The sequence below is a fragment of the Opisthocomus hoazin genome, chromosome 1 (genome assembly GCF_030867145.1).
Source record: "Opisthocomus hoazin isolate bOpiHoa1 chromosome 1, bOpiHoa1.hap1, whole genome shotgun sequence".
Taxonomy (NCBI): Eukaryota; Metazoa; Chordata; class Aves; order Opisthocomiformes; family Opisthocomidae; genus Opisthocomus; species Opisthocomus hoazin.
The window spans coordinates 131,924,873-131,941,186 of NC_134414.1; the positions used below are offsets into that span (position 1 = coordinate 131,924,873).

At 52.3% G+C, this 16,314-nt stretch overlaps 1 protein-coding gene across 4 annotated transcripts in view; it reads left to right on the forward strand.

Annotated features, from left to right (window-relative positions):
- COL8A1 (collagen type VIII alpha 1 chain) overlaps window positions 1–16,131 on the forward strand; it is a 93,708-nt gene extending 77,577 nt beyond the window's left edge. For 3 of the 4 annotated variants that reach the window (XM_075436200.1, XM_075436219.1, XM_075436209.1), the window contains 2 exons: window positions 10,476–10,791; window positions 12,683–16,131. In XM_075436200.1, the coding sequence (XP_075292315.1) occupies window positions 10,479–10,791; window positions 12,683–14,589 (2,220 nt within the window). In that variant the 5' untranslated portion in view covers window positions 10,476–10,478 and the 3' untranslated portion in view covers window positions 14,590–16,131. Of the gene's footprint in view, window positions 1–10,062; window positions 10,086–10,475; window positions 10,792–12,682 lie in introns of those variants that run through there. The other variant, XM_075436229.1, reaches the window with a different exon arrangement.
- Window positions 16,132–16,314: the final 183 nt, after the last annotated feature.

The following is a 16,314-nucleotide window of genomic DNA, read 5'->3' on the forward strand; positions in this document are numbered from 1 at the left end:
TTCCCTTGTCTCCTCAGGTATGGCACCAAGTGTAGCTTAGCTAGCCTGAAAAGTCAAGCCTACACAAATACTACATCTGCAGACGCCTGTACCGCTTTACGTAATGTTTAATCTAATAAAAGGGCAGATTAGCTTCCCTGTGACATCGGTAACAATCTGTCATGGTCATTACCAGGAGCACTTTTATAAGCAGGATCTCTCCTTTCTATTGCCACTTCTTGAGAAGTGTTTACGAAAAATACATACCCTAGCACCTATTTGTGCCTTAATGAATAGGATTTTTGCATATACATCTAAGCTTTCCTAAAGGTATTGAGATCTACTAATTCACACAATGTTCCCCCTCTAAGCAGTCTTCCCAGACACATGAAAGAAAATCCTAAACCAGGCTGTATTAGAATAAAATATATATAGCCTGAGTTGATATTTTGTGTCTCTTTAGGGCTCAACGCACCTTCACAAAGAATAGATTTTATTTTTTTCTGCTTTTAGTACAATACTTTGATTAATCAAATGAGGAACTAAGAGTTCTCTGAGAAGTAAAACTAGTAGATATACTTCAGAATAAGACTCTCTGCCACTTGTGAGTATTTGGGTGAAGATTCAGGATACATTCAATTTTATTAATTGCCACAGAAAGAGACAGTCTTCTTCCCTCTCTTTTGTCTACTCCTCTACATCTGGTAAGATGGAGCATTTCACTGATTAACAAGCATAACACTAAACTGTGCAGATTATTCACTTGTCATTTAGTGCCAATTGCTAGCATGTGGCTTGTTCACAAAGCTGTAGCTGGCTGAACCAAGAGGTAGCAAAATGGAAACTTTTTACACTTTTACCAGTGAGTATAATTCATAGCAGCACTGCTAGAGGCACTGCTTTGGATTAAAATAATAAAATGCTGCGATACACTTTGCAAACCATTGTACCGTAATAACATGCAAGCAACTGTACCATGAAAATTTGGGAGGCTTCTACTGCATGCAGCCAGCACAACCTGTGTCAGGGCACAGGAAGGCCAAGAGTGACGAGTGACAGCTGAGAAGGCAGGTTTCCAAAGAAAGCCTGTGGTTCCCTGCCCACACTGTTTTGCAACCAGTAGTGGCCATAGTTCATTACCAACACCGTGAGGTTCAGCCTGCTGGATCAAGCATTTCAGTCTGACGCGCATCTCCGGTTGTTTGTCTTTGCATTGACTTTGGGGTAGGGGACTGGCAGTAGATGTGAAGCGTTTTTGCCAAAACAATCCCCAAACTAACAATGCCCCCAGGAGATGGCTGGTTGACGATAAAAGCACTTCCATGAAAACCGGCCTTGCCGCCAGTGGGCTGCGCACAGCAAACCCATTACGTCGGACGAGACAAATTGCTTGGATGGTGTCAATGCCTATGACCCACGGGGAGCTCCTTCTGCAGCACCCGGCAGCACCACCGCTTCAGCGCAGGAGCCCTCGCTCCAGTTCCCACGTTGAACAGACAGCCTGTGCTCGGACGCATCGGCTGCCGGTCCCGGGCTGCGCGCCAGGAGGGCGATTACGTGCCGATAAGCAGGGAGGCAGCTCTACGCTTTGATCGCTTTGTGTGTTCCGCATTATCGGGCCCGGGTTTACGTGCCTCGCGCAGCCGGTCGCCGAACGGGCAGCTAGTGGCAGCCGCTTAACTGTCTCCATCAAAGCCGCCTGCCACCGAGACTGCAGGCAAACTGCCCAGAAGAGAGCATTAGGCAGAGGATTCAAGCGCGTACTGTGTGGCAGAGAACAGGAAAATGTATTCAAAGGCAGGTATTTGCTAAATCCTACCTATAATTAATTCTAATCCCATAATTAAAGTCGCATGCTTTTCTGCAAACATTTCCCCACGTTGGTCCTTCCTCCCCACCCCGAGGTCAGACACCGATTCGTGCAAACAAGTACACGCCACCACGCAAGGGAGCTGCATCCCCAGGGACTGTGGTCACCCGGCCAGCGATGCCCAGCTCGTTGATCCTTGTCACGGCTCCCTGCCGTCTGACTGCAAGTAGCTTTCAGGCATTTTCCAGCAAACAGCTTCTGGGCCAGATCCTCAAAGATGTGCCAGAGACTAGCTCCCCTGGAAATCAATTACTAGCACCAGGCATCTGAATACCATTGTAAATTGTGAGCTTCGTGTTTGCGTGGAGTCTGCAGAGCCCCGTGCCTGGGAGTTAGGGGTTGTGGAGATGCCAGTCTAATCATGCCCAGATTTGCAGAGAGATGGAGATGCCTACTCGGGTCCACACAGATAGGGTCACAGCAGACTGGGCATGGGGAGAAGACTAAAGGCAACATAATTATGTCTGCATGGCCTAATTTCTCCTTCTCATGATGACTGCTTCCAGTCCCAGGATGTGTGTTTTCCCATATGCACACGCTAAATACCTGCACACAGACAACTATTTTCATATATACGTAGATACAGACACACATGCAAATATACACTGTTTGGAAGTAAGAAACAGGGGAAGTTCAAGGGTGCCATTTTCATACAGAGAGCTGGGTGACCATTCAGACTGAGCACACGCACAAATGTATTTGCAAAAGGATTGGAGCAGAGGCAGTTGCTTTGTCTTTGGAAATGGATTTACATATGGATAAACAGAGATCTCCCCAGGCACTGCAAGAGAAGATCACATAATTACCACTGAAGCCAAAGACAGCTTATAGATGATTACTAGTTTTTAAGATGAAGCCATTTATTTAGATGTTATCACACTTTTCTAAGTAAGCAACTGTAGGGACCATTTTGAATTTTTAAAAAAATAGGAATAGGCATCTGCCATGTTGAATATTCTCCATTAGGAGCAGGTTTATGCATGTGTGCATTTTTAAATGTTTATTATGACAATCCTTGTTATGACTGTCTTAGATTTAGTAAATACCACATGATAATCAGACACAGTTGTTAGACCTTGAGCAAAATATGATTTATTTTTAACATACTGAACAATAGCTGTTTCTTCGTGTTCTAAACTGAACACAGACCCTCAACACTACTTTGTTTCCTTGGAAGGGACTATGAAAAGAAGGGAAGGAAAAATATAATAATAAACCTGATCTCTGTGGGAGAATTTCACAGGAGGCAAGGCAGGATGACGTTTACAATAAATCCTACTTTCCTCCCCACTGAATACACAGGCCCTTATAGACCCTTTAGCAAGTGAAACTCTTCAGTCTACTCAAGAAACAGGTATCGCCTTCAGTGAAGCTGTGGGCACCGTTAGAAGTAAAATGGTGTGGGACCCCAGACCTGCTTGGGTTGAAGTCAGGCATGGAGCAACTGTGTCCTGCCAAAGGCATGGCTGAGCCCTCCCACAGGGCCTGCGCTCTCCCTTACCATCCTCCTGCTCTTTACTGCTGAAAATAGGATTAAATTAGTGTAACTAGTTTAATTTGTGTTATGAAACTGGTTAGCTTTCAGAGGAAATTTGTGCCAAGTTGCATTTGGTTGCCTTCACTCCCTATTTTACGTGGAGTGTGACTGAACTTTCAAAAAGAAACCCCCCAAATAGAGTTTAATTAGTTTGACTGCAAATTCGAAAACATCTGTCCAAATCACATAAAACCTTGTTTGGCACAGAAAGGCAGAAGAGGGCTTTATATTCAAGTGGTAATGTGTGTATTAAATGGCACCCTAAGCTCTGAGCAAATACAAAATTATTCGGCAAGCAGAAGGTTGTTGGTTTTTCCTGCCCATGAAAATACGAGTTCCCACTAAAATTCAGTCTCTGTGCTGTACAGGGTATCCTCAGATCCCGTCAGAAAGTACTCGCTGACTGACCTCAAAGGACTTTAATGATCCAGAGATTAATTTTAGCTGAGATTAAGTTTTGAGACAGCATCTTTGAAAACTGTGGATAACAACATGCTGGGGAGATCACTGCTCAAGTCACCTACATATCATGGCACTGCTGCTGAGAGCGACAACCAACATTTGCTTGACTTCTCACACCTAAAGACATCCCCCATTTGAAGTCACTCCAACTATTCACTGGTGCTGAGCGACTACAGGAGCTAAGGCCTTGATAAGCATTCTCCTCATTTTGTGCTAACATTTTTTAGAAGAAAGGTAGCTGGCTAACAGAATTAGTTTACAAGTGCCAAAAAACCTATATTCCCAGTGATTAATCTAATGTTTTTCAGGTGGTGGGGACCTTCACGAAAATGTGTATGGGGTGGGGGTGTGCATGCACTTGCACATATAACCCAGCGGTTTAAGGAAGCCATATGGTACAAAACAGGAACCAAAGTAACACTGAGAATGAAAACAGAAAAAAAATGGTTATCGCCTTGTGAAGACTTTGTAGTTTTCTCTTACAGGCCCTTCTTTTGACTCCACATGAGCTGCCACATCACTCTGCCCACGAGCTGGGGGACAGGCAGGGAGCTCCCCACAGAGGGCTGCCGTGTCTGTCACTGCCCAGCTCTCTCCAACGCTGTGGTGTTACTCCGTACGCATCATAACACATTACTGGCCACTATGTACCCTCAGCAAGTTTGCTGACGACACCAAACTGGGAGGTGTGGTAGATACACCAGAAGGCTGTGCTGCCATTCAGCGTGACCTGGATAGGCTGGAGAGCTGGGCAGAGAGGAACCTGATGAGGTTCAACAAGGGCAAGTGCAGGGTCCTGCACCTGGGGAGGAACAACCTCCATGCACCAGTACAGGCTTGGGGTGGACCTGCTGGAGAGCAGCTCTGCGGAGAGGGACCTGGGTGTCCTAGTGGACGACAGGTTAACCATGAGCCAGCAGTGTGCCCTGGCTGCCAAGAAAGCCAATGGGATCCTGGGGTGCATCAAGAAGAGTGTGGCCAGCAGGACGAGGGAGGTTCTCCTTCCCCTCTACACTGCCCTGGTGAGGCCTCATCTGGAGTTCTGTGTCCAGTTCTGGGCTCCCCAGTTCAAGAAAGATGAAGAGCTACTGGAGAGAGTCCAGCGGAGGGCTACGAGGATGGTGAGGGGACTGGAGCATCTCCCCTACGAGGAGAGGTTGAGGGAACTGGGCTTGTTCAGCCTGAAGAAGAGAAGGCTGCGAGGGGACCTTATAAATGCCTACAAATATCTGAAGGGTGGGTGTCAGGAGGATGGGGCCAAGCTCTTTTCAGTGGTGCCCAGTGACAGGACAAGGGGCAATGGGCACAAACTGAGGCACAGGAAGTTCCGTCTGAACATGAGGAAGAACTTCTTCCCTCTGAGGGTGACGGAGCCCTGGAACAGGCTGCCCAGGGAGGTTGTGGAGTCTCCTTCTCTGGAGATATTCAAGACCCGCCTGGACAAGATCCTGTGCAGCCTACTGTAGGTGACCCTGCTTCGGCAGGGGGGTTGGACTAGATGACCCACAGAGGTCCCTTCCAACCCCTACTATTCTGTGATTCTGTGATTCTGTGATTGTGCTGTCCCTGCGTGTCTCTATATGACAAAGACAGACTTCAGTGAGGTTTGTAATGTTCCCGTGGGATTGGACCCCCCCAGTCCCCTGGAGCAGAGCCATCTCTGGATACACCATTGTAGATACTTAGGAACACAATCAGTTATCGAGGTGACTCCAAAAGTAGCTGTATTCCTAACCACTTTTGATCTTGAGTCAAAAACATCCTAGAGAATTTAGCTTTTTAGCATCAAATGTTTTTTTCGTAACTTTTTTCTGGGCACAAAATCTCCAGAGCCACTAGGACTTTTATCTTGCGAGTTTTGCAGCAGTCATTCTCCATGTGGAAACCTGAGTGCTAGCAAGTCCGTCCCCTCAGCGCAGTGGGGAATGGCTCCCTGCAGCTTTAGGATGCCCCCATGGAAGGGACCCCAGGGCAGAAGAGTTCAGGTCACTGAGATCTACTCACGCCTTACGCCTCTTTGGGAAACACAGCAGTTCAAAAGGAATGTGTGGTAAATTAAGCCCATGGGACTAGTCTCTGGGCAAGTATCTTAGAGGTTCTGAGACATGGGTAAATTTCAGTTCACCCCCAAACTGGTTGCAGAGCAATTGCTTCCCTGTAAGAACTGATAAAGCAAGGTCTGGCTTCCACCCTTTCCAAGACCACCTATGATTTCAAGTCTCATGTGGACAGGCATCACTCTTTCCATACATGCTTTACGCAATTAGGCCAAATCAGCCATTATTTCTTCACACCAATTCAAGAATTACGACTGCTGGTACATTTTGTTTTGTCTTCAGTTTCTACTGACAAACACAAATAGCCAGAGGAAGGTCCTTTCTACTTTTCTCAGGAGAACAGCTCTACCAAAGAGATTATTGAGAAATGTTCTCACTTGAGCTTTGCCCGTAAAAATGTGTTTCTGCGGGGACTCTCTGTCACCCACAGAGCCAACCACACGCGTTCACACACAAGCAGCTGAACACTGTGGTTTAGGATAACGTTCCTTCGCCCTGGAATGGCTTGCCCCACCCTAGGTAAAGTAAAATATTTACTGTCTCTTAATCTGGACAACTGGTGCAAAATGACACGTCTCACACTATGAAGGCACAGTAGCTTCTCCATCTTCCCTCAGACATTTGAACAGTTAAGGTAAAGCTCTGCTTTCCCCAAGCCTTTGGCTTCTCCGAAGGTGCAGGCATGCGCTGATCTACCTGCCATAAATACATAGACACACTCCCATTGCTTTCTGACAGAAACCCAGGAAAATCCCATTCCAAAACCAACTTATTGCTCTGCTGACAGATACCTTTGAAAGCACATTGGATTGCATTTCATGAACGTGTTTGGAGATGATCCTTAAATTGCTGGGACTTGGGTGAGGGCTCTGGGAAGTCTTACACTTTGGCTGCATCTTCAGCACAGATTTTTCTCCTCCTCACTCTGGTATTTTCCTCAAGTCCTGTCACCGCTGTGAAAATCTCCTTTTGCTGTTCATAAGCTCTGGTGGACCTGTCCAACAGTTAGGATCTATACACTTTCGTTAAAAACCAAGAGCAAGATTTTCAGTAGCTTTTAGGCATTTTAAGACGCTGGTGATTTCCTAGTGAGGTCTTCAAACAACCAGAGCTGTGAACCCAGGCATTCAGAAACAAACAGCAAGGCAGAAAAAAAGACCTTCAACTTCTCTCTCTCTCAGTACTTAGATAACTTTTCAGAGAAGCCGAGTGGGATGAGGCAGGCAATGAGCTGCGACACTGAAGGACTGTCCCAGGCATCCCTCATGCCTCAGGGCAGGCTTGCCATATAGTGGCAGTATCTGATCGCAGTAGTCCAGCCAGACCCACTGCTGGGAGGCAGCGAGCAGTAACGGTCACACACACGACTCTACCACATTTCTCATTGAGACTAATTTTGTCTGATCCCTCCTTCCTTTGGAAGCAGGGGGAGAGATGAGCCCTACAGCTGGCGCCGAACATGGGTCACTTCTTCCCAGGTACCTGTGGCAGATCCCAAGACCCAGAGAGCTCACGTGAGGCCGCGAGGGAGGCTCTGACCTCATCCCACGAAGACGTCGGCCAAGTCCCAACTAGCCCAAGGCTGTTCAGTAAATAAACCCCCACCTTCCACCTCAGCTAGTCACAGGCACCAGCCCCAGCCAAAATCAATAGATGAGAAGCACTTTGTCATTTCCAGGCCACACTGTTTTGGTTATGATGAGTCAAAAAACACTAAAGGAAACACCGATGCAGTGAGATCACCTCATTTTCTGGAGCCTTCCTATCTCTAGAAGTCTTGTCTGATGTCCCTCAGAATTTCCACGCGTGCACACAAAAAGGTCCCGGTTAAACCGCAGGTGCGTTGCGTGACGCTTGCTTGGCAGGGCCAAGGGAGCTCAGCACAAGCAGCGGGAGGCTGAGTCCACCCTGCGCTGCAGCCAGGCTGCTGTCTCCCCATAGGAAATTTTTTTCAATTATTTCAAATAGCTCCCACTCGCACACAAAGGCCATGTTTTGTAATAAAAACAAGGAGAAAAATCACATCCAAAGGAATTTTACCTATTTCCCTCTCTACTTATTCCACTGAAGTTATCTTTCTAAAAAAACAAACACCAAAAAACTGGCCACCAGAACAACAAAGCAGCCAAGAAGCTAATTTAATAACCTCATTCTTCAAAATCCACCCTGCCCTTCATACTTGCAGGTTTCAACAACAGTACTAAATCATCCAATATCTTTAATATTTTTTTAAAAAGGTGTCACCGCATTTCTCTCTTCATAGAGGCAACGCTTTTCATTTGGGAGAGATGCACAGAATGTTGCAAATTTTCCAGCAGCTGGGATTTTCCCTGCAAACTGAGGCAGGTGTTGCCCCACTCAGCTGCAGAGAGCCAAAGCTGCAGCCAGTTACTCGTTCTGGTACAGAAAGGAACAGAGAGGCCAACAGAGCCAACGGTCGGGATAACTCTCTCCCCCTGCCCCAAAAGGTCGCTTGGGGTCCATGTGCCCCGCTGAAGCTGCAGCAGAGCAGGATAATAAGTCACGCCGTCCCCGCTGAGCCCTGGTAACTGATCACACACAGGCTGTCCTCGCAGTCCAGCGCCAGTGAGCTTTCAGCAGAAATGCCGCGTCCTGAGGCCCTAATCCTTCAGCTCGCAGCAACGCAGCCAGCCCTGGCCAAAAAGCCACGTTCAACTTGCTGGAGGTGAAGCGTTTGCTGAAATACTTCGCTGAACGAGGTTGAGCGACTGCACTTGGGCTTTAGCTACGCTTAGAAACTCCTGTACAGCTTGGCTCTGGTTGTCTTTGCCACATGGCAGCTGGTTACATCCAAGACCTTAAATTCCTGGGAACGAAAGTGACTGTAGGAACTCAGCTGTGCAACGTATGCTCCATCTAGTGTTTATTCACTAATATTTCATTTTCGTAAATGGTTTGTTTGCTGTTAACACATAGTTCTGTCTTCTCCATAGTTTGTATATTTAGGAACATTACTGAAAATATTAACCTGCTGCTGGTTAACTACACAATTTGATTTAGCCTCCACTTACGCCTTCAGTAATGATGATAACACTAATTTCCATTGAGAGACTAGATCTCATAGAGCAAAATGAAGGAGAGTGGGGGAAAAGCAAGTCAGGACTCCCTGGCTCAGCGCCTGCGGTACCACTGGCCTACCCCCTCAGCTCGGCCGGTCTTGCAGCCGCCCCGCAGCCCGCTCACGGCCTCTGCCCACCGGGCACGAGTCCCTCATGGATGCGTCACAAAGTCCCACCCTCCCCAAATACTCTGAGGCCCTTTTTAGAGGCCCGCTCTACACAGCACAGCATTAGAGGAGCCAAGCAGAGCTGCTTACTGCCCCCTCCTCTGTAAAGACTTTTCCTCCCCCCAACCTCACCTGCCTCTCACACTTTCCCCGGGCTCCCCGCAGCAGCGGCCATGCCAACCCAAAGCCACGTTTCCTCACGGCCCCTGGGAGGACACGTCCCAGCCCGTGGCAGGTCTGGCAATTGCCATGTGCACCTCAGCAGAGCAGGACTTGCCTATCAGGCTCGGCTGTGGGATAAACTGCAAAATACTTGAACCATAACACAAGGAGAGTCTCCTCGTTATCTCAGGCTGCCCCCAAATTTGCACTCTTTTAGGAGTTCCTGGGTCCTGATTTGCTGCTCACCTGCTAGTAACGCCACTGCTGGAAAAGGGAAAACCACCAGCAGGTGGGATGAGCAGCCCCAAGCTTTTATTTTGATAAGGAAGACAAAGAAAGAAAACCCAACGCTGTTCTGCTGTGTTAGCAGGGCTGGTGAGGAGCTGGGGCAGGCTGCCTGGGGAGGGGAGAGGGTCCGCAGCAGGGGAGACCTTTAGAAAATAGCTGAACATCCCTGGAGAAAGACTTGGGTTGGCTGATCGTGCCCGGAGACAGGGATGGCCCAGAGAGCCCCCAGATGGCCCTGATCTTCTGGGTGAAGGCTCAGAGGATCGGAGCCCAGCGCAGGAGAAGAGCTGGCAAGGAGTTGCGAAAGAAGTGGAGAGCCCCTGGACTCTGCAGCCACGGGGCACAATCCTAGGCACGGATTTAAACTGCAGAAACGGAGTTTTCATTGCTATGGAAAGCACAGCAGAATGGCTGTTCATAATCCAGCTTCCCTGGGCAGAAAGCATTTCAGAGACCCCACATGCCCCTGCCTGCTCTCCCCCTGTGCTGGAGCTTGCAACAGAGCTCCCCAAACCTTGCGTCACGGCACCGACACAAGGCAGAAACCAGCAAATTCCAGCTCGGGGACAGGAGGGAGAGGGTCCCTGTATGGAGAAACCACAGAGGGCACCACCTGGGGAGTGCGGGGCAGTGTAAGCTAAACGCATATATGGACATTTGCTGTCATCGTATTATTTGACTAAGAGCCTCTAGTAAACCAGTTACAGGCCTGCTGCAGGATGTCCTCCAGGGCAGCACGCAAACCAGAGCCAGTCTGCAGAGATTTAGGCCCAGTTTGCTGCAGAAAATGAGAGCAGGTTGGCCCCAGCGGGAAACGCACGACGCAAAAAAACATTTTCTGCCAACTGTGGGGTTTTGTTGTGTTTTTTGCAGGTGATGGCCGTGCTGCTCTTCCCCGTGCAGCTGCTGGCAGTGGCTGTCACCATTTACCTAGAGCTGGTGAGGTCTGCTCAAGGCGGTGTCTACTATGGGATCAAGCAGCTGCCACCCCAGGTGCCCCAGTACCAACCCCTTGGACAACAAGTACCTCACATGCCGCTGGGCAAAGAAGGCATCCCGATGCAGCACATGGGCAAGGAGATGCCCCACATGCAGTACGGGAAAGAGTACCCCCATCTGCCTCAGTACATGAAGGAGGTACCGCAGATGCCTCTGCTCGGCAAGGACATGGCTCCCAAGAAAGAGAAAGGTAGGCTCGGCGCGTCCCTCGCCACCCCTGCATGGTCCCGCCTGGCGCTCCACAGCACCGTCTGCCTGGGGGCAATGAGGATGGGGAGCAGGCTGCTGCAGGCTGGGCACGGCACCCCGAGGCCCCAAGGCTGGCCAGGTTGGTACCCAGCCACGGGTGGACAAAACGGGCTCACAGGAGGCACGGGGCAGATGAGGGCCACCAGAGCAAGGCCACAGGCACCCTCTGGGCTGTAGCACAGCCTCTGGGCAGCCCTACACGAGCTGAGCCGAGCCAAGCCGCCAGCACCCCAGGCTGCCCCGAGGTTTGGGTGCTCATAATCCCACCCGATGGCCAGAAATCTTCTGAGGGGGGTTCAGATGATGGCCCAGGTGGACGGGCCAGGGTCCTGCCTGGAGGTGCTCCCACTCTCACTGCAGCGACCAGACCTGAAATTAGAGCTAAGAGCCCCAAGATTTGAATTTAAGGGAATATCACGGTTTTGTCTGGATTTATCCAGACCCTGTGATTTAGAGATTTGCAGATAAAAACATACAATTGCTCTTCTGACTTGGCAGTCCTCTTTCTGTAGGTTATTTATGGGTGTAACGGAGGCATTGAAGGTACAGGGCAATTACTGCACAAGTCTGCACGTACAAGCACTTTCAGTATTCAGTAGAGGAAGTTTGGAGAATATTAGGATATCTAAGAAAACAACAAAAGATGTCCAAAACACAAAGGGCAACCAGGAACACCCAGTGTCATAAAATCCTTGCGGGCACAGCATCTGTGCGACTCCAGACAAGCTGGTTAACTCTCTGTCTTGATGAGGGTTGAGTATAACCACAGCCTCCGCTGGCTTCAGCAGAAATGGAAGATATCAGGGTCTATTTTTGGAGTGTCTGGACAAGCACGACCTGCTGTAGTAAAACCAACCCATCTTGTGAGCAAAGGGGGTTTTCTACGTGCATAAAACACAAGATGTGCAGAGAGGGAGGGTTTCTGCCTCCCAAAGAACAGTTAATTCTCTTGCCCTGAAACCTCATCTCTCCCCTTCCCCCAGACCTCTCACTTTAACCATTTTAGAGACGGAGAGAGCAGACTTTCCACTGAACACAAAAAGCTGGCAGCTTGAAAAGCAACCAACCCTGGTACAACCACTCCCACGCAGCAGCTCCCTCACCCTGACCCGCAACGCTAAGCGGTCACACACGCACACAAGCGTGGATATGCCCAATAAAAACATTCTGTGAAGCCTTCAGGAGAGCTCTAACTAGATGTGGCTACGCCAAAAACTGGTGGGAGCTTAGCACCGCTGGCTAAGGCCGCAGGTTTCCAGTAATACCTTAACGGGAACCAAAGCCTTGGTGAAAATGCAGTCGTGTCTACGTACAAACTTCTGATGGGGCCAATCTTTTTTAATGGATCTTGCTAGCGTAAGCCCCTCCAGCAAAAGCTCTTTTATGCCAGAATCCCCCCTGCAGCAGGGGGGCACCGAGCAGCTTCTGCGTCCCGCGAGAACTCCTGCAGGTAGACCATCCCGCAGCAACATGGGACAACATGCAGATTTCGCTGCTTAAGACTGTATAGGTGTAAAGCATCAGTAAAGCGCAAATTGCTTTCGCATGGCAAAAAATAATACGCAAGTAAGACGCAAAATAACCATTTTATGGAAACGTGCATGCAAGATTGGGGTGTACAAAGTGGCAGGAAAGTCCCCTTCGTTCCAAACGCCACCCTGTCGCTCGCTGCCAGCTCTGCCTCCGGCGCAACCGGGCGACATGGCGGCATGGCAGCATGGCGGCACGCCGCTCAGCTCGCAGCCACCTCGGTGCTCCCCGAGGGACGCGGCTGCATTCACCTTTCGCCTCTCCCCCTCCCCTTTTCTCTTCTTCTTCTCTCCCTGACCCAGAAATGCCCGTGCGCAGTCTGAGGGGCGAGCAAGGTCCCCCCGGCGAGCCCGGACCACGAGGGCCGCCGGGGCCGCCAGGATTACCGGGTCTCGGTGTGCCGGGAGCCAAAGGAAAGCCAGGCCCGCAAGGATACCCGGGAATTGGGAAGCCGGGTTTGCCGGGGATGCCGGGGAAGCCGGGGGTCATGGGGCCGCCGGGGCAGAGAGGGGAGATGGGGCCGAAGGGGGAGGTCGGGCCCATGGGGATACCCGGGCCGCAAGGGCCGCCGGGGCCCCACGGGCTGCCCGGCATCGGGAAGGCGGGCGCTCCGGGGCTGCAGGGGCAGCCGGGCGCCAAGGGCGAGCCCGGGGCAAAGGGGCCCCCGGGAGCCCCCGGGGTTCCGGGGCCGAAGGGGGAGAAGGGCGTCGGGATCCCCGGCTTGCCGGGGCTGAAGGGCCCGCCCGGGCTGCCCGGCCCCCCCGGCCCCGTGGGGCTGCCGGGGGTCGGCAAGCCGGGCGCGGTCGGCTTCCCCGGCCCGCAGGGCCCGCTGGGCAAGCCGGGACCCCCGGGCGAGGCGGGGCTGCAGGGCCCCCCGGGCGTCCCCGGCGTCCAAGGCCCCCCCGGCCTGCCCGGCGTCGGCAAGCCCGGCCAGGACGGCGTCCCCGGCCAGCCGGGCTTCCCGGGCGGCAAAGGGGAGCAGGGCCTGCCGGGCCTGCCGGGGCCCCCCGGCCTCCCCGGCGCCGGCAAGCCGGGCTTCCCCGGGCCCAAAGGCGAGCGCGGCGCGGGCGGCCCGCCCGGACCCCTGGGGCCCAGGGGCGAGAAGGGGCACGCGGGGCCGCCCGGCATGGGGGGGCCGCCGGGGGAGCCGGGCCCGCCGGGGCTGCCGGGCGTCGCGGGCCCCCCGGGGGCCGCCGGCTTCCCGGGCCCCAAGGGAGAAGGCGGCGCCGCGGGGCCGCCGGGGCCGGTGGGCCCCAAGGGTGAGCCCGGCCTGCAGGGCTTCCCGGGGAAGCCCGGCTTTCCCGGCGAGGTGGGGGCCCCCGGGCTGCGGGGGCTGCCGGGCCCCGCGGGGCCCAAGGGGGAGGCCGGGCACAAAGGGCTGCCGGGGCTGCCGGGCGTCCCGGGGCTGGCGGGGCCCAAGGGCGAGCCGGGGCTCCCCGGCGCCCAGGGCCTGCAAGGGCCCTCGGGCATCCCGGGCATCGCGGGGCCCAGCGGCCCCATCGGCCCGCCGGGGCTGCCCGGGGCGAAGGGCGAGCCCGGCCTGCCCGGCCCACCCGGCTTCCCCGGCGTGGGCAAACCCGGCGCGGCGGGGCTGCAGGGGCCCCCGGGGAAGCCCGGGGCGCTCGGTCCCCCCGGCCAGCCGGGACTGCAGGGGCCGCCCGGCCCCCCCGGGCCCCCCGGGCCCCCGGTCGTCATCCCGCCCACCCCGCCGGCCGTGGGACAGTACCTGCCCGAGGTGGGGCCGGGGATCGACGGCCTCAAGCCCCGCTACGGCTACATGGGCAAGAAGGGCAAGGCTGGCGGCGTGGTCTACGAGATGCCCGCGTTCACGGCGGAGCTCCTCACCCCCTTCCCCCGCGTCGGGGTGCCCGTCAAGTTCGACAAGCTCCTCTACAACGGCCGGCAGAACTACAACCCCCAGACCGGCATCTTCACCTGCGAGATCCCCGGCGTCTACTACTTCGCCTACCACGTCCACTGTAAGGGGGCCAGCGTCTGGGTGGCGTTGTTCAAGAACAACGAGCCGCTGATGTACACCTACGACGAGTACAAGAAGGGCTTCCTGGACCAGGCGTCGGGCAGCGCCGTCGTCCCGCTGATGCACGGAGACAAGGTTTACGTGCAGATGCCCTCCGAGCAGGCGGCAGGACTCTATGCCGGGCAGTACGTTCACTCGTCTTTTTCAGGATATTTATTGTATCCCATGTAAAACCAAAACCAGGCGCACGCATGCACACACACAAAATCAAAACCTTTCCTCTCTGCTTCAAACTTTTATACCACAAAAGATGCATTTTATGACCGTTTGGGACCATCTTGTACAACAAAAAAAATAAATACAAATTTTAACATTATGCACAGCTAGTTACGAACAAAAAAAAAACAAGGTGTGGTGAACACATGTGCAGGTGTGCACCAGGCTCATACACAGTTGTTCTGCGCCCGAGGGGGACGTATTAGCTGTACGTTATATATTTCCGTGATGCCATGCTTATTGCGTTTCATTCACAGTAATTCAGCGCTAAGGTCCAAAGCGGCGTACGCCGCTCACTCCTGCTGCGTGTTTGACTGTTGCATTGATCACAGCTACGAGACGAAAATCAGTGACTTCAACCAGAGTAGCTCTGTCTCGAATCACACGGAAAAATCTGAGTGGCTTTTTGTTTGTTGGCGTGGGGGTTTTTCTGTTTTTTATACAGCAGGTCTGCCTGGCAAGCAAAGGCTCTCTTCGCTGGAGACCTTTATTTCCCTCCCCACCCATAGAAAATATTCCTGCAGGCATGGGTTTTTCCCTGAACAATTTATTTATGGTGGAAAAGGAGTACTGATGGCGGAACCGTTCCCTGCGAGCCTTCTCCAGCAGTGCGGCGGGCGCTGGGTTCACCTCCAGACGCCGCAGCACTGGAGAAGCCTCCACCTGCGCTTGCGTGGTTGAAGCAGACGAGGTAGACGGGAGACAGAACTGCAGGGGTCCCCGCTGGCTCTGCGCCACGCGATGGAGACGCCCTGCCCAACGGCGGGCGACGCAGCGGGGCCCCGCAGATTCGCTGCCATTTCCGTGCTCGTGCACAGAACCCGCGCCCGTCTGGCTTGTCAGGAGAGACGCCTGTGCCGCCACTCAGCAGAAATTACACCTGTTTGCTCTTCGCTGACCAGGCGAAGCAGAAGTAACTCTGCTAATTAACTAATTTGTTGTTTGAGATCAGGCGATAGCTTTACCAGCGTTACTGATCATGCAAATTTATCCGAGAACTTCATTTTGTACACAAGCCGGTTTCTAACCCTTATTTATGTGTTACCAGTTGTGGAGGAGAACCTGCAGGCCTCAATCTTTCCTGCACGTGAGGAAAGCGACTTCTCTGCGAGAGCTGTCTGCTCACCAACGGTGCTAATCCCGCCTCCCGAAGGGCAGCGCACGCGGCTGTGTCTCCCTGCACAGGGCTGCACATCTCGCACTGTTACGCTAGGTGGGAGAGTTAAACGCTCGCCACTTCCTCGATGCCTTTAGCTAACGCTACCGCTTATGATTCAAAAATGAACTAGATTTTTCATGCAGAACTAAGATTGGATTTAACTGGCATTACCATTATTTAAATGCAGAGTTTAATGCAGTCTAACATTGACTAAGGACTCCAGTGATATAATGTGGTGCTTTATCTCAGAAATTTTACGGAACGGTGGCAGGAACGGACGGACAGTTTACCAGGCATTGGTGACTTCGGTGTGTTCCCAGAATATATGAGATATGTCAAAAGCAAATAATTTTGTATTTAAAATTTTTGTACTGATTTGAAAAAATATCTTATTAAATATCTTAAAAAAAAAAAAAAATCTTGTCTTCATTCAGCAGAACCATTGGAACATTCAACCCGACAAATTCCTATTCCAGATCACGAGGACGCTCTGAAACCGCCAACAACCTGATACAAAAAAA